The 14,614-nt window shown below is 38.5% G+C and overlaps 1 protein-coding gene across 1 annotated transcript in view; it reads right to left on the reverse strand.

The window, feature by feature from the left end:
• Positions 1-14,614, reverse strand: part of MYH15 (myosin heavy chain 15) — a 76,948-nt gene that overhangs the window by 21,714 nt on the left and 40,620 nt on the right. Inside the window, exons 23-32 of the mRNA XM_073614977.1 lie at positions 13,858-13,994; positions 12,359-12,614; positions 11,666-11,908; positions 11,372-11,548; positions 11,024-11,169; positions 10,564-10,654; positions 9,454-9,843; positions 7,478-7,604; positions 2,026-2,144; positions 249-445 (exon numbers count right to left, since the gene is read on the reverse strand). Coding sequence (XP_073471078.1) covers positions 249-445; positions 2,026-2,144; positions 7,478-7,604; positions 9,454-9,843; positions 10,564-10,654; positions 11,024-11,169; positions 11,372-11,548; positions 11,666-11,908; positions 12,359-12,614; positions 13,858-13,994 — 1,883 coding nt within the window. The remainder of the gene's footprint in view (positions 1-248; positions 446-2,025; positions 2,145-7,477; positions 7,605-9,453; positions 9,844-10,563; positions 10,655-11,023; positions 11,170-11,371; positions 11,549-11,665; positions 11,909-12,358; positions 12,615-13,857; positions 13,995-14,614) is intronic.

Raw genomic sequence — 14,614 nt, forward strand, 5'->3', positions numbered from 1 at the left:
TTGCCACTGTTTTGCTTTTTTTTTTTTTAATTGTACTAATAAAAAATGAAAGGGCAAATCTACACTTTGTTGCTTATTTGTTGGAGAACTCCGTGGATTTAATCACCCACTTGTTTCTTAGAGATGTTGCTGGATTCTGTGCATATTCTTTTTATAAATACATTTATTTTCATGCAGATAAATATTTAAAGTCCAATACTTGTGGAAATACCATTGAAGACTGGTCATGAAATAAACTTGCAGCTTACTTTGCTTCCTCTAACTCTTCTGTCCTCTGAATGGCATCAGTTTCATATTTATTCCTCCACAGTGCCACTTCAGCATTGCACTTTGAAAGACTCCTCTGGAGCTCTGATTTAGCTTCTTGTTCTTCGTCAAACTGTTCACGAAGGAGGTCACAGTCATGTCTGGCAGACTGCACTGCATGTGCCAGTGCATTTTTGGCCTGAGAAAATAAAATTGAAATATAAAATGTGATCATGTAGAAGGGAAGGAATATAGTTCTTTTAGGCAAAGTAACATTAGGACTCTTAGTGGAAATAAAATAGTTGGGATTGTTGCTAATAGCAAGTGATCAGATATTGGATTTCATCATATAACTTGCTCTACAAAAACAGCAAATTTTGTCAGGTTGCCTTTTATTTGCAACTACTCTTTTTTGTTCAATTTTAAAAAGCTGAGGGGCGGGGGAAGGTTTTGTCCAGCCACAAGACTGGGAATAACTAATCACTTGGAGGAGAGTAATGGGTTTTGAAGCATATCAATAGGAGGTCAATAAGAATTGTTTCTTAATCTAGTTGTCTATCTTATCACTGCCTTTTAGGACAGTTAGGTGCATGTGACAAGGTATTTTTGTGGCTAGGATAAGGTAAGCAAGGTTAGGATAAGGTAAGCAAGGTATGATACGCTTGTCAATGTTGAAAGTCTTAAAAAATTGTTCCTTATTGGTTTTTTAATGCTAGCCTAAGGTCTCCCATTGTTTTTTGGTTTTATTCATGTTGGCACACCATAGGCTCAGGAGAGAGGGGAAGTTTGTCTCTAGCACAAGGAGGCACATATCCTTGCAGCATTTTTAGGTGGCCATGTGTTTTTTTTACCCAAGTTTATATCTGTCATCTTGAATGTTATATTGTTTATATTTTTTTCAGAAACACCATAATACCACCATTGTACTTTTATGCTGACTGTATCTTCAACATAGAGGTGAGGTATGGGGGTACATATAGGGTCGGGTCTTTGGGACCCTGTACCCAGATGTGAGAATCCTAAACAAAACCCTCCTGAATTTTGTTCAGCATGGATCCTTATGTTTTACAGTATATGTTCTAGGGTAAATTTAGACTTCAATTTTTTCCCCCATATTGAGATATAAGGAGGTGTAAAGTATTGTGATGGGTTATTATGAATGAGATATAATTTAGAAAGGCTGTGGTTAAGAGGAGGACTTTTCTTTTGACAGAGTTCCTCAAAAGGCATAATTCTGTCAAACAGGTTGGGTCTGCTATGTAGCCACATGAGGTTATGTATCTGGTTTATTATCCAGGAGTTTAACAATAGATCTGTCATGGCTTGAATAATATACTTATCCAACATTTAAAAAGTGCTTTAAACAGAACTTGTTAGAGTTTAGTAAGGTTTTAACGGCACGGTCGTGAACACCTGGTAGAAAGTTTGAGTAATCAATGACTGGGGTCATCGTTGATTATGGGTAGATTAGTGACTATTTTTATTAATCAATATATGAGTTATTTTTGTTTATTCTGGTAAATCATAGAAAAGCCAGATTTTTTATTATAACACCGATGACCTTTTATTACATTCACTAAATAATCTTATTTCCAAAACTGTATACAATTATCTACAAATGAGTTACAGGTTTGGTTTACTGGAATATCCCCATAGCAACTATCTGTGAACAGTAGCCTTTCTTCTATTCAGCAGTAATTTTTTATTTTTTGTTATGTCCCAAGTTTTTTTTTTGTAAGGTTCAAGCTTATGGTATATAAGTAACTAGCTATTAATTACCTTTGTTTCTTCCTCCAACTGTCTCCTCAAGTCCTCAATTTGTTGAGTAAAAGAAGACTTCCCTCGTGACAACTGACTTATTAATGATTCCTTCTCTTCCAGAAGCCTTGCAAATTCACCTGTTAGGTAGAATTCCAAAAGAATACATCATTCTACTTTCACCATAAGAGGTATTTTCTGAGATACTGTAGCACAGAAACGTGGGGGCTTAGGCCAACTAACTAGCACAGGACAAATGAGGCACGTTACAGACCATGGCAATCTCAGTGAATCTACTTGCTAGTTATTCCTAAATTCCAGGGATATACGTAGATTTTTTTTTTAGGATTTGTCTCACCAAATGTCTCTGGCTTCAATACCATAAAATCACTGATTTATATTTGATGGTATGCTACAAGGATAAAAATATTATACATATAAAAAAAATGTTTATTCCAATTTTATTTAACATATCACAAATACAGTATGTGACACTTTATCTAGTTACAAGTTAAACAGTGTAAAACAGTGTTCCATTTGGTTACCTAATCATCTGCAAAGGAATTTGAAAAACAGAATTTTGCTTTGCATGGGATTAGGTGAGTGAAGTGATTATAGCTTACTTTTTTCATTCTTCTAAGTGAACGTTTAGTCAATAGACTCCTATGACTTAAGTCAAATAAATACGTGTCTCTCACTCACAGATAAAATAGAAAAAATACATTTGTTTTATCAATAATAAAATACATTTTTTTTAGCATAATAGCAGCAACATAGCACCATCTAAAGATCTACTTGTTGTTTGCAACATACTCAATAGATAACAGCTGCCAAATATGCTCTTTATGTTCCTAATCTGAAGTCTGGAAATACATGTGCCATTTGTGCTTTTAAAAGTTGACTGTCTGGAAATCCATTAAAAGAATACAGCTCATACTTTCAATCTCTAAGCCATCTGTTTCAGGCTAAACAGACACGTCAAATCTACTATGCATACAGGTACGTTTGTTTAAAAACACAAGGTCTATTGAGTAGTTGCGAAACAACCTGACATGTAAGAAAATACTTCCTCCTTCAGACATTCGTATTTTTTCTACCCTGTGTGGGCTGTGGAATAAGACTAGGTTCACACTGGTGCACTGTAAATTTGATCCAATTTTCATAGCAATTTTATAGTGCAGCTGACGTGCAACTTGATGCAAATTTGATACATTCAAAGAGGAACTGCAGTCTGCTCACATAATTTGTAATAAAAACATCTTTTCCATTCTGAAGCTTCCCTCCAACCACTTTGCATATTATTTTATGTGGGCAGCTGAAGCTGCTGCCTGTTTAGGCCCTGGATTTACACAAAGGCACAGCTCCAGCTCTGCAGCCCTGCAGCTTTCATTGGCCCTCTTATGACTACTCCCCGCTCCCTTCCTAGCAAACTCTAATGCCCTGTACACACGGTCGGACATTGATCGGACATTCCAACAACAAAATCCTTGGATTTTTTCCGATGGATGTTGGCTCAAACTTGTTTTGCATACACATGGTCACACAAAGTTGTCGGAAAATCCGATCGTTCTGAACGGGGTGACGTAAAACACGTACGTCGGGACTATAAACGGGGCAGTAGCCAATAGCTTTCGTTGCTTAATTTATTCTGAGCATTCGTGGCACTTTGTGCGTCGGATTTGTGTACACACTATCGGAATTTCCGACAACGGATTTTGTTGTCAGAAAATTTTATAGCCTGCTCTCAAATTTTAGGTGTTGGAAATTCCGATGGAAAATGTGTGATGGAGCCTACACACGGTCGGAATTTCCGACAACAAGGTCCTATCACACATTTTCCGTCGGAAAATCCGACCGTGTGTACAGGGCATAACAAGAGTGAGGGAGAGAGCTGTGCATGATGTCATAAGATTAGGCTTTTTGCCAGACAAGAAACAGGAAGTGGGCTATATAAGGTATTTACTGGCAGAAAAAAAATTTTACTATCCAAAGTTAAAAAAACAAGGGCAGAAGATTTAATAGATGGAAAGTTGAAAAAATGACTGAAGGTCCGCTTTAATGTGTGAGTACTATGACTCATCCCTGCCGTCAGCAGCAGGAATGAGAAAAAGGGGGGAGAAGGGAGTTGGGACTTTATATGAGGCAATGAGTGGGTAGGTTCATCTGCCTCCATCCCTGGTAATGTATTAAAAACAGGGAGGGTTTGTGGGACTTTATATGAAGCATAACTGCAAAGCTTGTATGCAAAGACATGATTAATGATTCCTCGTCCATATACAGAGACTCATAGTAAATTATGTAACATTGGAACAATAGATATCATCTTAATATTTCATATTTCATATATATATATATATATATATATATATATATATATATATACACATATTTAAACATGATCCACAATTGTAGTGATGAACATATTGATATAGAATACATTGTTCGGGTTAGAGGTAAACATAAATGATCTTAAAATTGATAAAGATAAAATTTTATGAAATGCATAGTCCTAGGGGAATCTCAAACACATGATTGCAAGGTGTAGCATATAACGGCTCTACGCATTTCGTGGAGTTTATCCACTCATCAGGAGCAATTTGAGGTAAAAATATCTATAAAGAGATAAATGAATGCAAAAGGATCAGATAGTTGGCACAAGGCAGCAGAAGGAAGAGGAGGGACATAAATTCCCCAATCACTCTATTCCCCAATAGTCTCCACGGCAATAAGGTTTGTAGAATTCACCATCCGTAACATCTCTAAAATTCGCCCCTTTTTAACAAATGAAACCACCAAGCTCCTCATTCACTCCGTGATCTCTCGCCTTGACTATTGCAACTTCCTTCTCATTGGCTTACCTCTCCATAGGCTATCCCCTCTTCAGTCTATCATGAATGCTGCTGCCAGACTTATCCACCTTACCAACCACTCAGTGTCTGACAACCCTCTACTCCAATCCCTACACTGGCTAACAATCACCCAGCGAATTGAATTCAAAATACTAATCACAACATACAAAGCCATTCACAACTCTGCCCTGAGCTACATCACTAATCTTGTCTTCAAATATCACCCAAATCGACCTCTCCGCTCTTCTCAAGACCTCCTGCTTTCAAGCTCTCTCATCTCCTCCTCCCATGCTCGTCTCCAGGATTTCTCCAGAGCCTCTCCCATCCTCTGGAACTCGCTACCTCCATCTATCCGGCTATCCCCTACTCTTGCTACCTTCAGGCGATCCCTGAAAATTCATTTCTTCAGGAAAGCCTATCACGTCTCCAACGAATCTCCTATCACTTCCAACAGCTCATTCCCCACAGTTACAACCTTTTGTACCACCTGCCCCACCCTATTCGATTGTAAGCTCTTCTGAGCAGGGACCTCTTAATCCTCTTGTATTTTATTGTATTATAACTGTATTGTCTCCCTTTTATATTGTAAAGCACTGCGTAAACTGTTGGCGCTATATAAATCCTGTATAATAATAATAATTATAATAAGGTGGCATGAACAGCAGGGAATGAAACATCTATAGGACTGTAGTCCCCAAAAGCAATTGTGTAGTATATACTGAGTGATGATTCCAGAGTACTTCTCTGAAAAAATAACAATGTGTAAGTATGTATGTGAACCTGCACAAGGGCAGAAAGTAAGACTACAGCCCATAAGGGCATGTGAAAATGTGGAAGACTAGGTAGAGAGTAGAACCACTGAGTGAAAGAAGCCACATAGCTAACCAGGGCTAGTATGACGTCATGTGGCTTCTTTCACTGTGTTTCTACTCTCCACCTAGTCTTCCACACTTTCACATGCCCTTATGGGCTGTAGTCTTACCGTCTGCCCTTGTGCAGGTTCACATACATACTTACACATTGTTATTTTTTCAGAGAAGTACTCTGGAATCATCACTCAGTATATACTATACAATTGTTTTTGGGGACTACAGTCCTATAGATGTTTCACTCCCTGCTGTTTGTGCCACCTTATGGCCGTGGAGACTATTGCCTCAGCTCCCGGGGATGTTTGTTCCCATGGCGCCCTCAGCTGTCAACATTACCTCTTGAAGATTTAGCTTACCTGTAGGTAAGAGTGATTGGGGAATTTATGTCCCTCCTCTTCCTTCTGCCCCCTCGTACCAACTATTTGATCCTTTTGCATTCATTTATCTCTTTATGGATATTTTTACCTCAAATTGTTCCTGATGAGTGGATAAACTCCACGAAACGCGTAGAAACATTATATGCTATGCCTTGTAATCATGTGCTTGTCTCTGCTGACAGCAGAATGTAATCAAAAGAGTTGACATTGAAAAAAAACAATGTGCGGGTGCCCCTCCCCAATCCATACTAGGCTCTTTGCTTTGGTATGAATTTTGAAGGGAACCCATGGCGAAAAAAAAATGCATGACCCCCCAAATCCATATTAGACTCTTATCTGAGCATTCACCCTGGCAGGCCAGGAAAGGAGGGGGATGAGCGAGTGCCCCCCCTCCTGAACCGTACCAGGCCACATGCCCTCAACTTGTGGGGGGACCCCCCTCTTGCAAATCACCTTATGTTTATGGTCTGGTGGTTGTGGGGGTGCAGAGGGGTGACTTATCAAATCTTCCAGGGTATGATATTATAGGGGTTGAGGTCACCCATGACATCACCAAGTGACCCCTGCTCCTTTGTTTACTTAGTAGCAGGGGGAAGCGGCTCTGTCATTTGGTAAGTTCAAGCGACGGGAGAGGTTGTGTTTGGCGGGCAGTGTTTTTTTTTTATTTTTTTTTTATTGTGCAGGACAGTAGCCAGCGTTCATCATGACTGACAATGGATTTACATTTGAGGACATTTTTCTTAGTTCAGGAGTAATGGGGGTCGCTCGCTTGTCCCCCCCCTTTTCCTGGCCCACCAGGCTGCACGCTCAGATAAGGGTCTGGTATGCATTTTGCGGGGGACTCCATGCTATTTTCTTTTTGGAGTGAGATTCCCCCTAAAATCCATACCAAACCAAAAGGAATCCATCTGACACCAGGGATGACTCATCTTGTTAGGACGCTGGCAGGGGCCAGCTCCTTAACAACCAATGAGTCACTGGGTGTTAGGCTCCTAACAACCAGCACAAATGGTGCACAAAAACACATTTAAAAATACACATAAATGCGATTTTGATGTATTTACCTTGGAGTCCATGAAACATGAAATCACACTTCATTGCACCAAATTGACACCGGGCCCTTCCCCAAATTTGCATCGCAGCTACGCTGCATTGATGTGAATGAGCACATTTAGAAGCAATGTTATTTAAATTGCCATGTTACTCAGTGCAACTCAAGTCGCATCTGAAATAAAATCAATGTGAACCAAGCCCCAAAAAATTAAGTGTAGGTAACAGTGTACTATTTGAATGCTTTCTGCTTCTCTTAAAATATTCTTATGAAGATAATTATATAATACTAATAAAACAGTGATTTTAGAGAACAAAGTTTTCCAACCATTTTCAGTCTGCAGTCTTCCTTTCTGAGTTGTGAGATCGTTTGATTGACGGGTCATCTCATCCAACTTGGCCTTTGTTTCATTAAGCTGGTCTTCATATGTGCGACACAGTTTTTCTGATATGCCCTGTATTAAATATACAAAGCTCCTTAATGTCATAAAAATATTATCTGTACAAGTTTATGGATTTTGTACTTTAAATCATAATAGTACTTGGTTAAGTAGCACCGTGGCCCTGTGAGATACGACATTTCATTCTACCGTATGCCCTCACGTGTAGTAGAATGACAATAAAGCTTGACTTGACTTGACTTAAGTAAAGCACATTCAATGCTATACATACAGTATAATCATGGTTGAGAATACAAGACCTCTCTGATTCATGCCATTGACAAAACAGACCCAAACAAACTTTCCACTATATTTTTACACTATATAGATCAGACTTTATTATTATGAAACAATATACAGTATATCTGGCTGAATAGATACAACTTGCCAAAAGCCAACATCGTTTCAATACAGAGCCACAACTCCCCTGGATGTTATTAGTAATTTGGTCTGAAAAGCTGGGCCTACCTGGGAAGATACATTGTAGTACAAATTAGCCTAAATTAACAATACTGTGATTAAGGGAATTCAGCCTCTAAAAGCATTTCTATGTTAGTCTATGTGTCCATGCACACACAGGCATTTACGGGCATATTAGATGAGAAGTGTTTACAGGTTGAGAATGCAAAGCCATCAAAAGGGTGTTCAGGAGATGAGCCGAAGAGCAGAAATACACCTAAAGCGCCTAAATGCATGTAAACGTTTAGGTGAATAAATTATTATTTGGCCAATAAAATCCATTAACACTCAAATGCTTGACAAGCCTAAATGTGCATTAAGGGGTGTGTTTTTTTAAGCACCCTTTCTCCTGCCAGGATTTCTGACCTTCAGAGGAGCAATGCAAATGCCAAGTGTGCATGAGGCCTTAATCATTAGGAGAATATGTGAGCCCTAGTAATAGGACTATTGGTTTACATCCTTTTAGGCTAAGTTTAGCAGTAAAAATGCACAGCTGAGAGGCGTTTTTACAGCCCCCTTAAGCTACAATAGGCAGCAGATGGGGATGTTTACATGCTATGGTCATGATGCTTTACTTCACAACCATGGCAACATCTACCCGGCATGTAGCAACGCATTCAGCAGAAAGAGGACACACCACAAACACCCCACAACTGCGTTCAATACATGCGGTTGCGTCACATTTGTCGCCAAAAATGGGGTTAATCGCCTCTGAAGCACAATCCGAATGCAGATCAGGCTTTAAAGGAGAGGTAGAGTTAGAGGTACATTTAAATCTACCCTTAAGGCACCTGATCGTTTTAATAACCAGCTTCTGGCCCCTTTTTCATTGTTATTTTAAGGAAAACAAAAGCAAGGTTATTCCCCAAACATTTGCACTACAGAGCCCCAACTTTCCAGACAGCAGAATAGCTGACAAGAACTGTTACAAAAGAAAATCTGTTCTGTGATATTCTCTGAAAACCATACCTACTAAATGGAATCTGAAAGGAGATGAAAGCAGATTCATGTGTCACATACCAGTTTTAGGGCAGTGACATTAAACCTGTTCAATAAGTCACTTCCTTGAACTAGCATGTCTAATTTAATTAATTAGATAATATAATGAATAATGCAATTGTAATGTAGCTAAATCAGTGGTCACTGGAAAGGACCACTTAGCACAGTGGGGGACACAAGAGATTGATACTCCTGAAAGTGTCACTTTGAAAAGAGATTTCTGGGGACAATATTTTAGCAGAGTGGGCAATAGGTACATGCTCTTCTTTGCAGGGAATTTTTTTTTTTTTTTTTACAAAAACGTTATTTTAGTGACAGAGTTGCTTTAGAGAGTAACTTTAGTATTGATCAATGAAATGAGGCAACACATAGTGATATACTATGAGTGCTACAAAATATTATCCACCTTGGATTTGGCCAGCTGCTCCATGTTGGAAGCCAAATCATCTGATTCCAGCTTGAGTTCGCTCTTCTCTTTCTCTAGCTTTTGCTTGACTCTCTGAAGATTGTCAATTTGCTCTCCAAGTTCTGAAACAGTGTCTGCATGCTTCTTCCGGAGAGCAGCTGCTGTGGCCTCATGATGTAAAGTGGCTTCTTCCAGATCCCTGCGCATCTTCAGGTACTCTGCCTCTCTCTTCTTATTCATCTCCAGCTGGGCAGAGGTTGCTCCCCCAGCTTCTTCTAGCCTCTCACTCAATTCTTCCAACTCTCGGGAGAGATCTGACCTCTGCTTTTCTACCTTGGCTCGTGCTGCGCGTTCAGCTTCCAGTTCCTCTTCTAACTCTTCGATACGAGCCTAGAGGATAACATAAGCAATATCATAGGTAAAATGACAAGATGACAAGAGCACTTTGGACCACTATTTAATATAAAGATTGGAAACCCGTGTAACAAAGCAAAACCTACTCACCATAAGAAGCATGAACAATATTGAAACATCTGTCACCAAAATGTTAGTGTTAATGTACACATCTTAATCTTATGTTGGCTTTATTGCTGACCTTCCAAAAATTGTACTTCATTGGCTGTCTACACTGGTGATGAGAAATTCTCACATTTCTCTGTCTTTCATTTGCTGCCTGCTTGGTCTGTGACCGTAACTTAGAAAAGCTGAACCCAGACACATCCAAGCAACTAAAATTTTGAGAAGCAGTTTTGGAAGCAGATTAGCACTTGCAATCTAGGTACAGATGTGTTTTCATAAAGATATTTTCAGTATTTTAAGAACATGAGAAATTCCATAAAAGAGTGCCCACATCTGCAATGTCATTATTCCAGCATACAGTAATTAGAGGCAGTACTGTTGCTATTTATTAAAGTCAATGTGAAAAACGTACAAGCATCTGTAGAGTTTTGGCTGTGGACAATAGACATACAGAGGAAATAATGGAAATGTTCAAACTGAATCCTAGTTATAATATATAGATTGTGTCAAAACATAGAATATGTTCCATCAATGCATATGTGCATTGTTTTAAAAAAAAGTACTAATAGGTTATTATTGCTATCTTCTTACTTGAAGTTCTTTTATTTTCTTCTGGAGCTGTATGATGATAGCTTGTTCATCTTCCAACTTGGATGTCAACTGATTGATTTCAAATTCTTTCCTTGGAAATGTACAAAACAAAATGTTATTGTAAATATGCAAATAATATGGCTGTCATCACTTAACTACAATGAGTTTAATTGTACTTAATTGTATTTCCTTCCCCAACTTAAAAATGTATATTAAATATTTTTACAAAATGTTGCTTTCGTCCATTACATCCAGCAAACACAGTATTGTCTGTTAAGGCCAAAAGATGCTTCCTTACTAACAATTTGTTATACATCAATAGTGCTTTGCCCTAAAGAAAACATGCACCATGAAAAACAACAGCACTCAACTGGCAGATAAATTGCTGGACCCATGAAAAGCCTGAATGTTTTGTGGATTTTGAATAAAAAGAAATATATACACAACATTATAAAATTACTTTTTTAATTTCTCATCCATCTGTTGCTTATCATTTTCCGCATCCATTAGACTCTCTTGTGTCAACTTCAGATCCCCCTCCAATTTCCGTTTTGCTCTTTCTAGATCCATTCTAACTTTCTTTTCTTGCTCTAGTGAACCTTCAAGCTAAAATGCAAAAGTTTCTATGTCATGAGGTTTCCTGGCATGTGTTTTCAAAAACATACTATATATATATATATATATATATATATATATATATATATATATATGTATATTATATGCATAGTGAGAGACAGAGAGAGACAGAGATAGACAGACAGACAAAGAAAGCACATTACAATTATAGGAAAATTCTTCTTGATCTCACATCATCTACTTGCTGTTCTAGCTTAGATTTAATTTTGGTCAGGCTGTTGACTTTGTCCTCTTCAGCCTGAAGGTCATCCAGAGTTTGCTGATGTGCCTCCTGTAGAGCTTTTTTCTCTTTAGTTAATTTAGTTATGGTTTCATCAAGAGTTGCCATTTCTTCAGTTAAGTTTTTGACCTGAGTTGATGATGATGATGAAACAGACATATTCATTAATCAGAATTTCATGTAATATAAATAAGTCTACTATTTCTATAGCTGTGATTAAATTGCAATGTTGATTGAGACACGCACCTTATTTTCAGTTGCATGTTTCTCTTTTTCTGCTTTTGCCAGTGTTATCTCCAGGTCATCAATATCTTTCTTGAGTTCAGAGCACTCATCTTCCAGTTTCCTTTTTTTGGCAGTGAGCTCTGAGTTCATTTCTTCTTCATCCTCTATGCGTTCTGTGAGATCTTTAATTTTCGCCTCCATTTGTATCTTTGTTTTAATCAGTAGATCACACCTATCCTCAGCATCGGCCAGAGTATCTTGCTCCTAGAGTAAAGTTTACATACAAATATATTAAATTAGTTTAACGTATTTACTCTATATTTTCTATGTGCCAAAATGTTTCACCGCTGACAGGGATTCCATCTTGACCCGGTCTTCTTTCTGGGTTCCCAGGCCCTGGCCATTCCAAATGGCCGAGCGGCCAAGACGTCACTCCCAGTCATGGGACAGCTCTCTCAATGGATGTTGTCCATTGAGAGCACAGTGCGCATGCACCGGTGATGTCACCAGCTGCTACACATGTATATATCTCCTAAACGGTGCCAGTTTAGGAGATATTCACTGTACTTACAGATAAGCCTTATTATAGGCTAACCTGTAGGTACAAGATAAAAAGCAGAGTTTACTACCGCTTTAACAACAACCCAGTCTAGCACAAAGCAGGGCAGTAATAACAGAAGCTTGTATAAGTCTACATGTTTAATGGCTTCTTACCGCTTGTAGCTGAAGAGTGAGATCATTTTTGTCCTGCACTAAACTGACTTGCTTCTCCTCAAGTTCTTTCCTCCTGGCCTCAGATTTTTCAAGTGCTTCCTTTAGTTTAAGGAACTCCTCCTTCATGTTGGCCATTTCCTTCTCAGTCTCGGCAGACTTCAGCAAAGGCTTGATCTTGAAGTAAAGCTTCATCCAAGGCCAGTTTTTCACAGACATAAAAGCACGAATATTCCACTGAATAACTAGCAATGCATCCCTAATAGAGAGAAGAAAAGTATACTTATGCATTTTAATCACTGATTCGTACTTACAGCATAATATGTACAGTTATTAAATTAGTATATAATTTATAAATTGACAGTCATTGTGAACACATAGGCTAAAATAGGCACGGATTCATAATAGCTTATGGCTAATTGGCTTTAAATAAACAGAAAGCAGAAATGTATTTTTGCCTCTGGTTCCTATTTGAATCCAATAAGCATACTTTCTACAATGTGTGAAAACAGGAAAAGCCATGTTAGAAATAATAAGGACGTTTCTGTATTTACCACTGGCAACACATGGCCAGACATATCTAAAAGAGGGATGAATGGAGCTTATAAAAAACTCTGTTATAGCATGCATTAAATAAGTGTACTGACTAGTGTTTGACAGCTACCATGTACTGGTGGGACCATAAATACTTGATCCAAACTCCGGATCTGTTCTCTCTGTAATTTAAAATTAGCCACCCACCATACACAAATTACTCTTCTGTCTTTAGCGTTATAATTAAACATAAAAACTCTGCATTGATTCATTGGGGTTAATTTACTAAGACTGGAGAGTGCAAAATCAGGTGCAGCTCAACAAAGAAACTAATCAGCTACCAGTATTTACTGTCAAAGCTTAAAGTGATTGTAAAGTCTAATTTTTTTTTCTTTATTTAAATAACAAACATGTTAAACTTACCTGCTCTGTGTAGTGGTTTTGCACGGGGCAGCCCAGATCCTCCTCTTTTTGGATCCCTCTTTGCTGCTCCCAGCCCCTTCCCCTGTCGAGTGCCCCCACAGCAAGCAGCTTGCTATGGGAGCATCCGAGCCAAGCTGCAGCTCCGTTTGTCCATTCAGACACAGAGCTGCCATTCAGCCCTGCCCCCTCTCTCCCCTGATTAGCTAACTGACCGTTATTGACAGCTGCAGGAGCCAATGGCGCCACTGCTGTGTCTCAGCCAATCAGGAGGGAGAGTCCCAGGAGGCTGAGGGATTTGTGGACATCGCTAGACAGAGATGGGGCTCAGGTAAGTAATTAGAGGGTGCTGGGGAGGCTTCTGCACACAAAAAGTTTTTTATCTTAATGCATCGAATGCATTAAGATAAAAAAACCCTCTGCCTTTACAACTCCTTTAACTGCACAAGCAGAAGTTAGAAGCTGATTGGCTACAATGCACAGCTGCACCAGATTTTGCACTCTCCAGTTTTAGTAAATCAACCCCATTGCGTTTCAAAGCACATTACCTTCTTTCCAAAATTTTCTGGAATTCAATTCTCATTAATTTTCCCCGTGCTCTTGATTGGATCAGTGTTAGAATCTTAGCTAATCTTTCATCTCGCAATTCTTCAAGATGTCCAAGCAAACCAGCTTTGAAAAACACCTACAGCATATATAAATACGAGTTATGTACACAGTTTTACTATATAGACATAAGGCAACATAATAATTTATTGAACCAAATTTACTATAGTGTGAAGTGAGTGGAAGTGCAGTGTAGAATAGTGAAATGAACAAAACCACCTAAACGGGTCACGGGGTCACTTCACTGCAATTTATATTGCTTGTAACCATATGGGATTCAACATTTTACAATTCCAGGAGATGCAAGACTGTAATTTATATTGCAAAATGGAAATGAACGCTTTGTCATTTGAATTTGCAGTAATCCCAAACCAGTGAAAAGGTTACTGTTGTACCAACTCGTGTCCTCGCTAACCCAACCTAATCTTAACTTAATGGTATGCTTCACAATGTACCATCAAAAGGAGAATAAAGCTCTCCTAACTTTAAATTGAATGTGTTCATTTTGAGCTTTACCTTTCTGCTACATTAAGTAAAGGCCATGCTTTTTTAGTGTCATATAATTTTAAACTGCAGACTTTGTTGGTCAAATATTTAGGGGTGCACAAATTATGTAAACATTGCTTTGGCAAAAATTACATTTTTCTAATTGCTAACTTTATACACTATATTGTCAAAAGTATTTGGACACTTGCCTTT

Source organism: Aquarana catesbeiana, linkage group LG02, assembly GCF_042186555.1.
Source record: "Aquarana catesbeiana isolate 2022-GZ linkage group LG02, ASM4218655v1, whole genome shotgun sequence".
Lineage (NCBI taxonomy): Eukaryota > Metazoa > Chordata > Amphibia > Anura > Ranidae > Aquarana > Aquarana catesbeiana.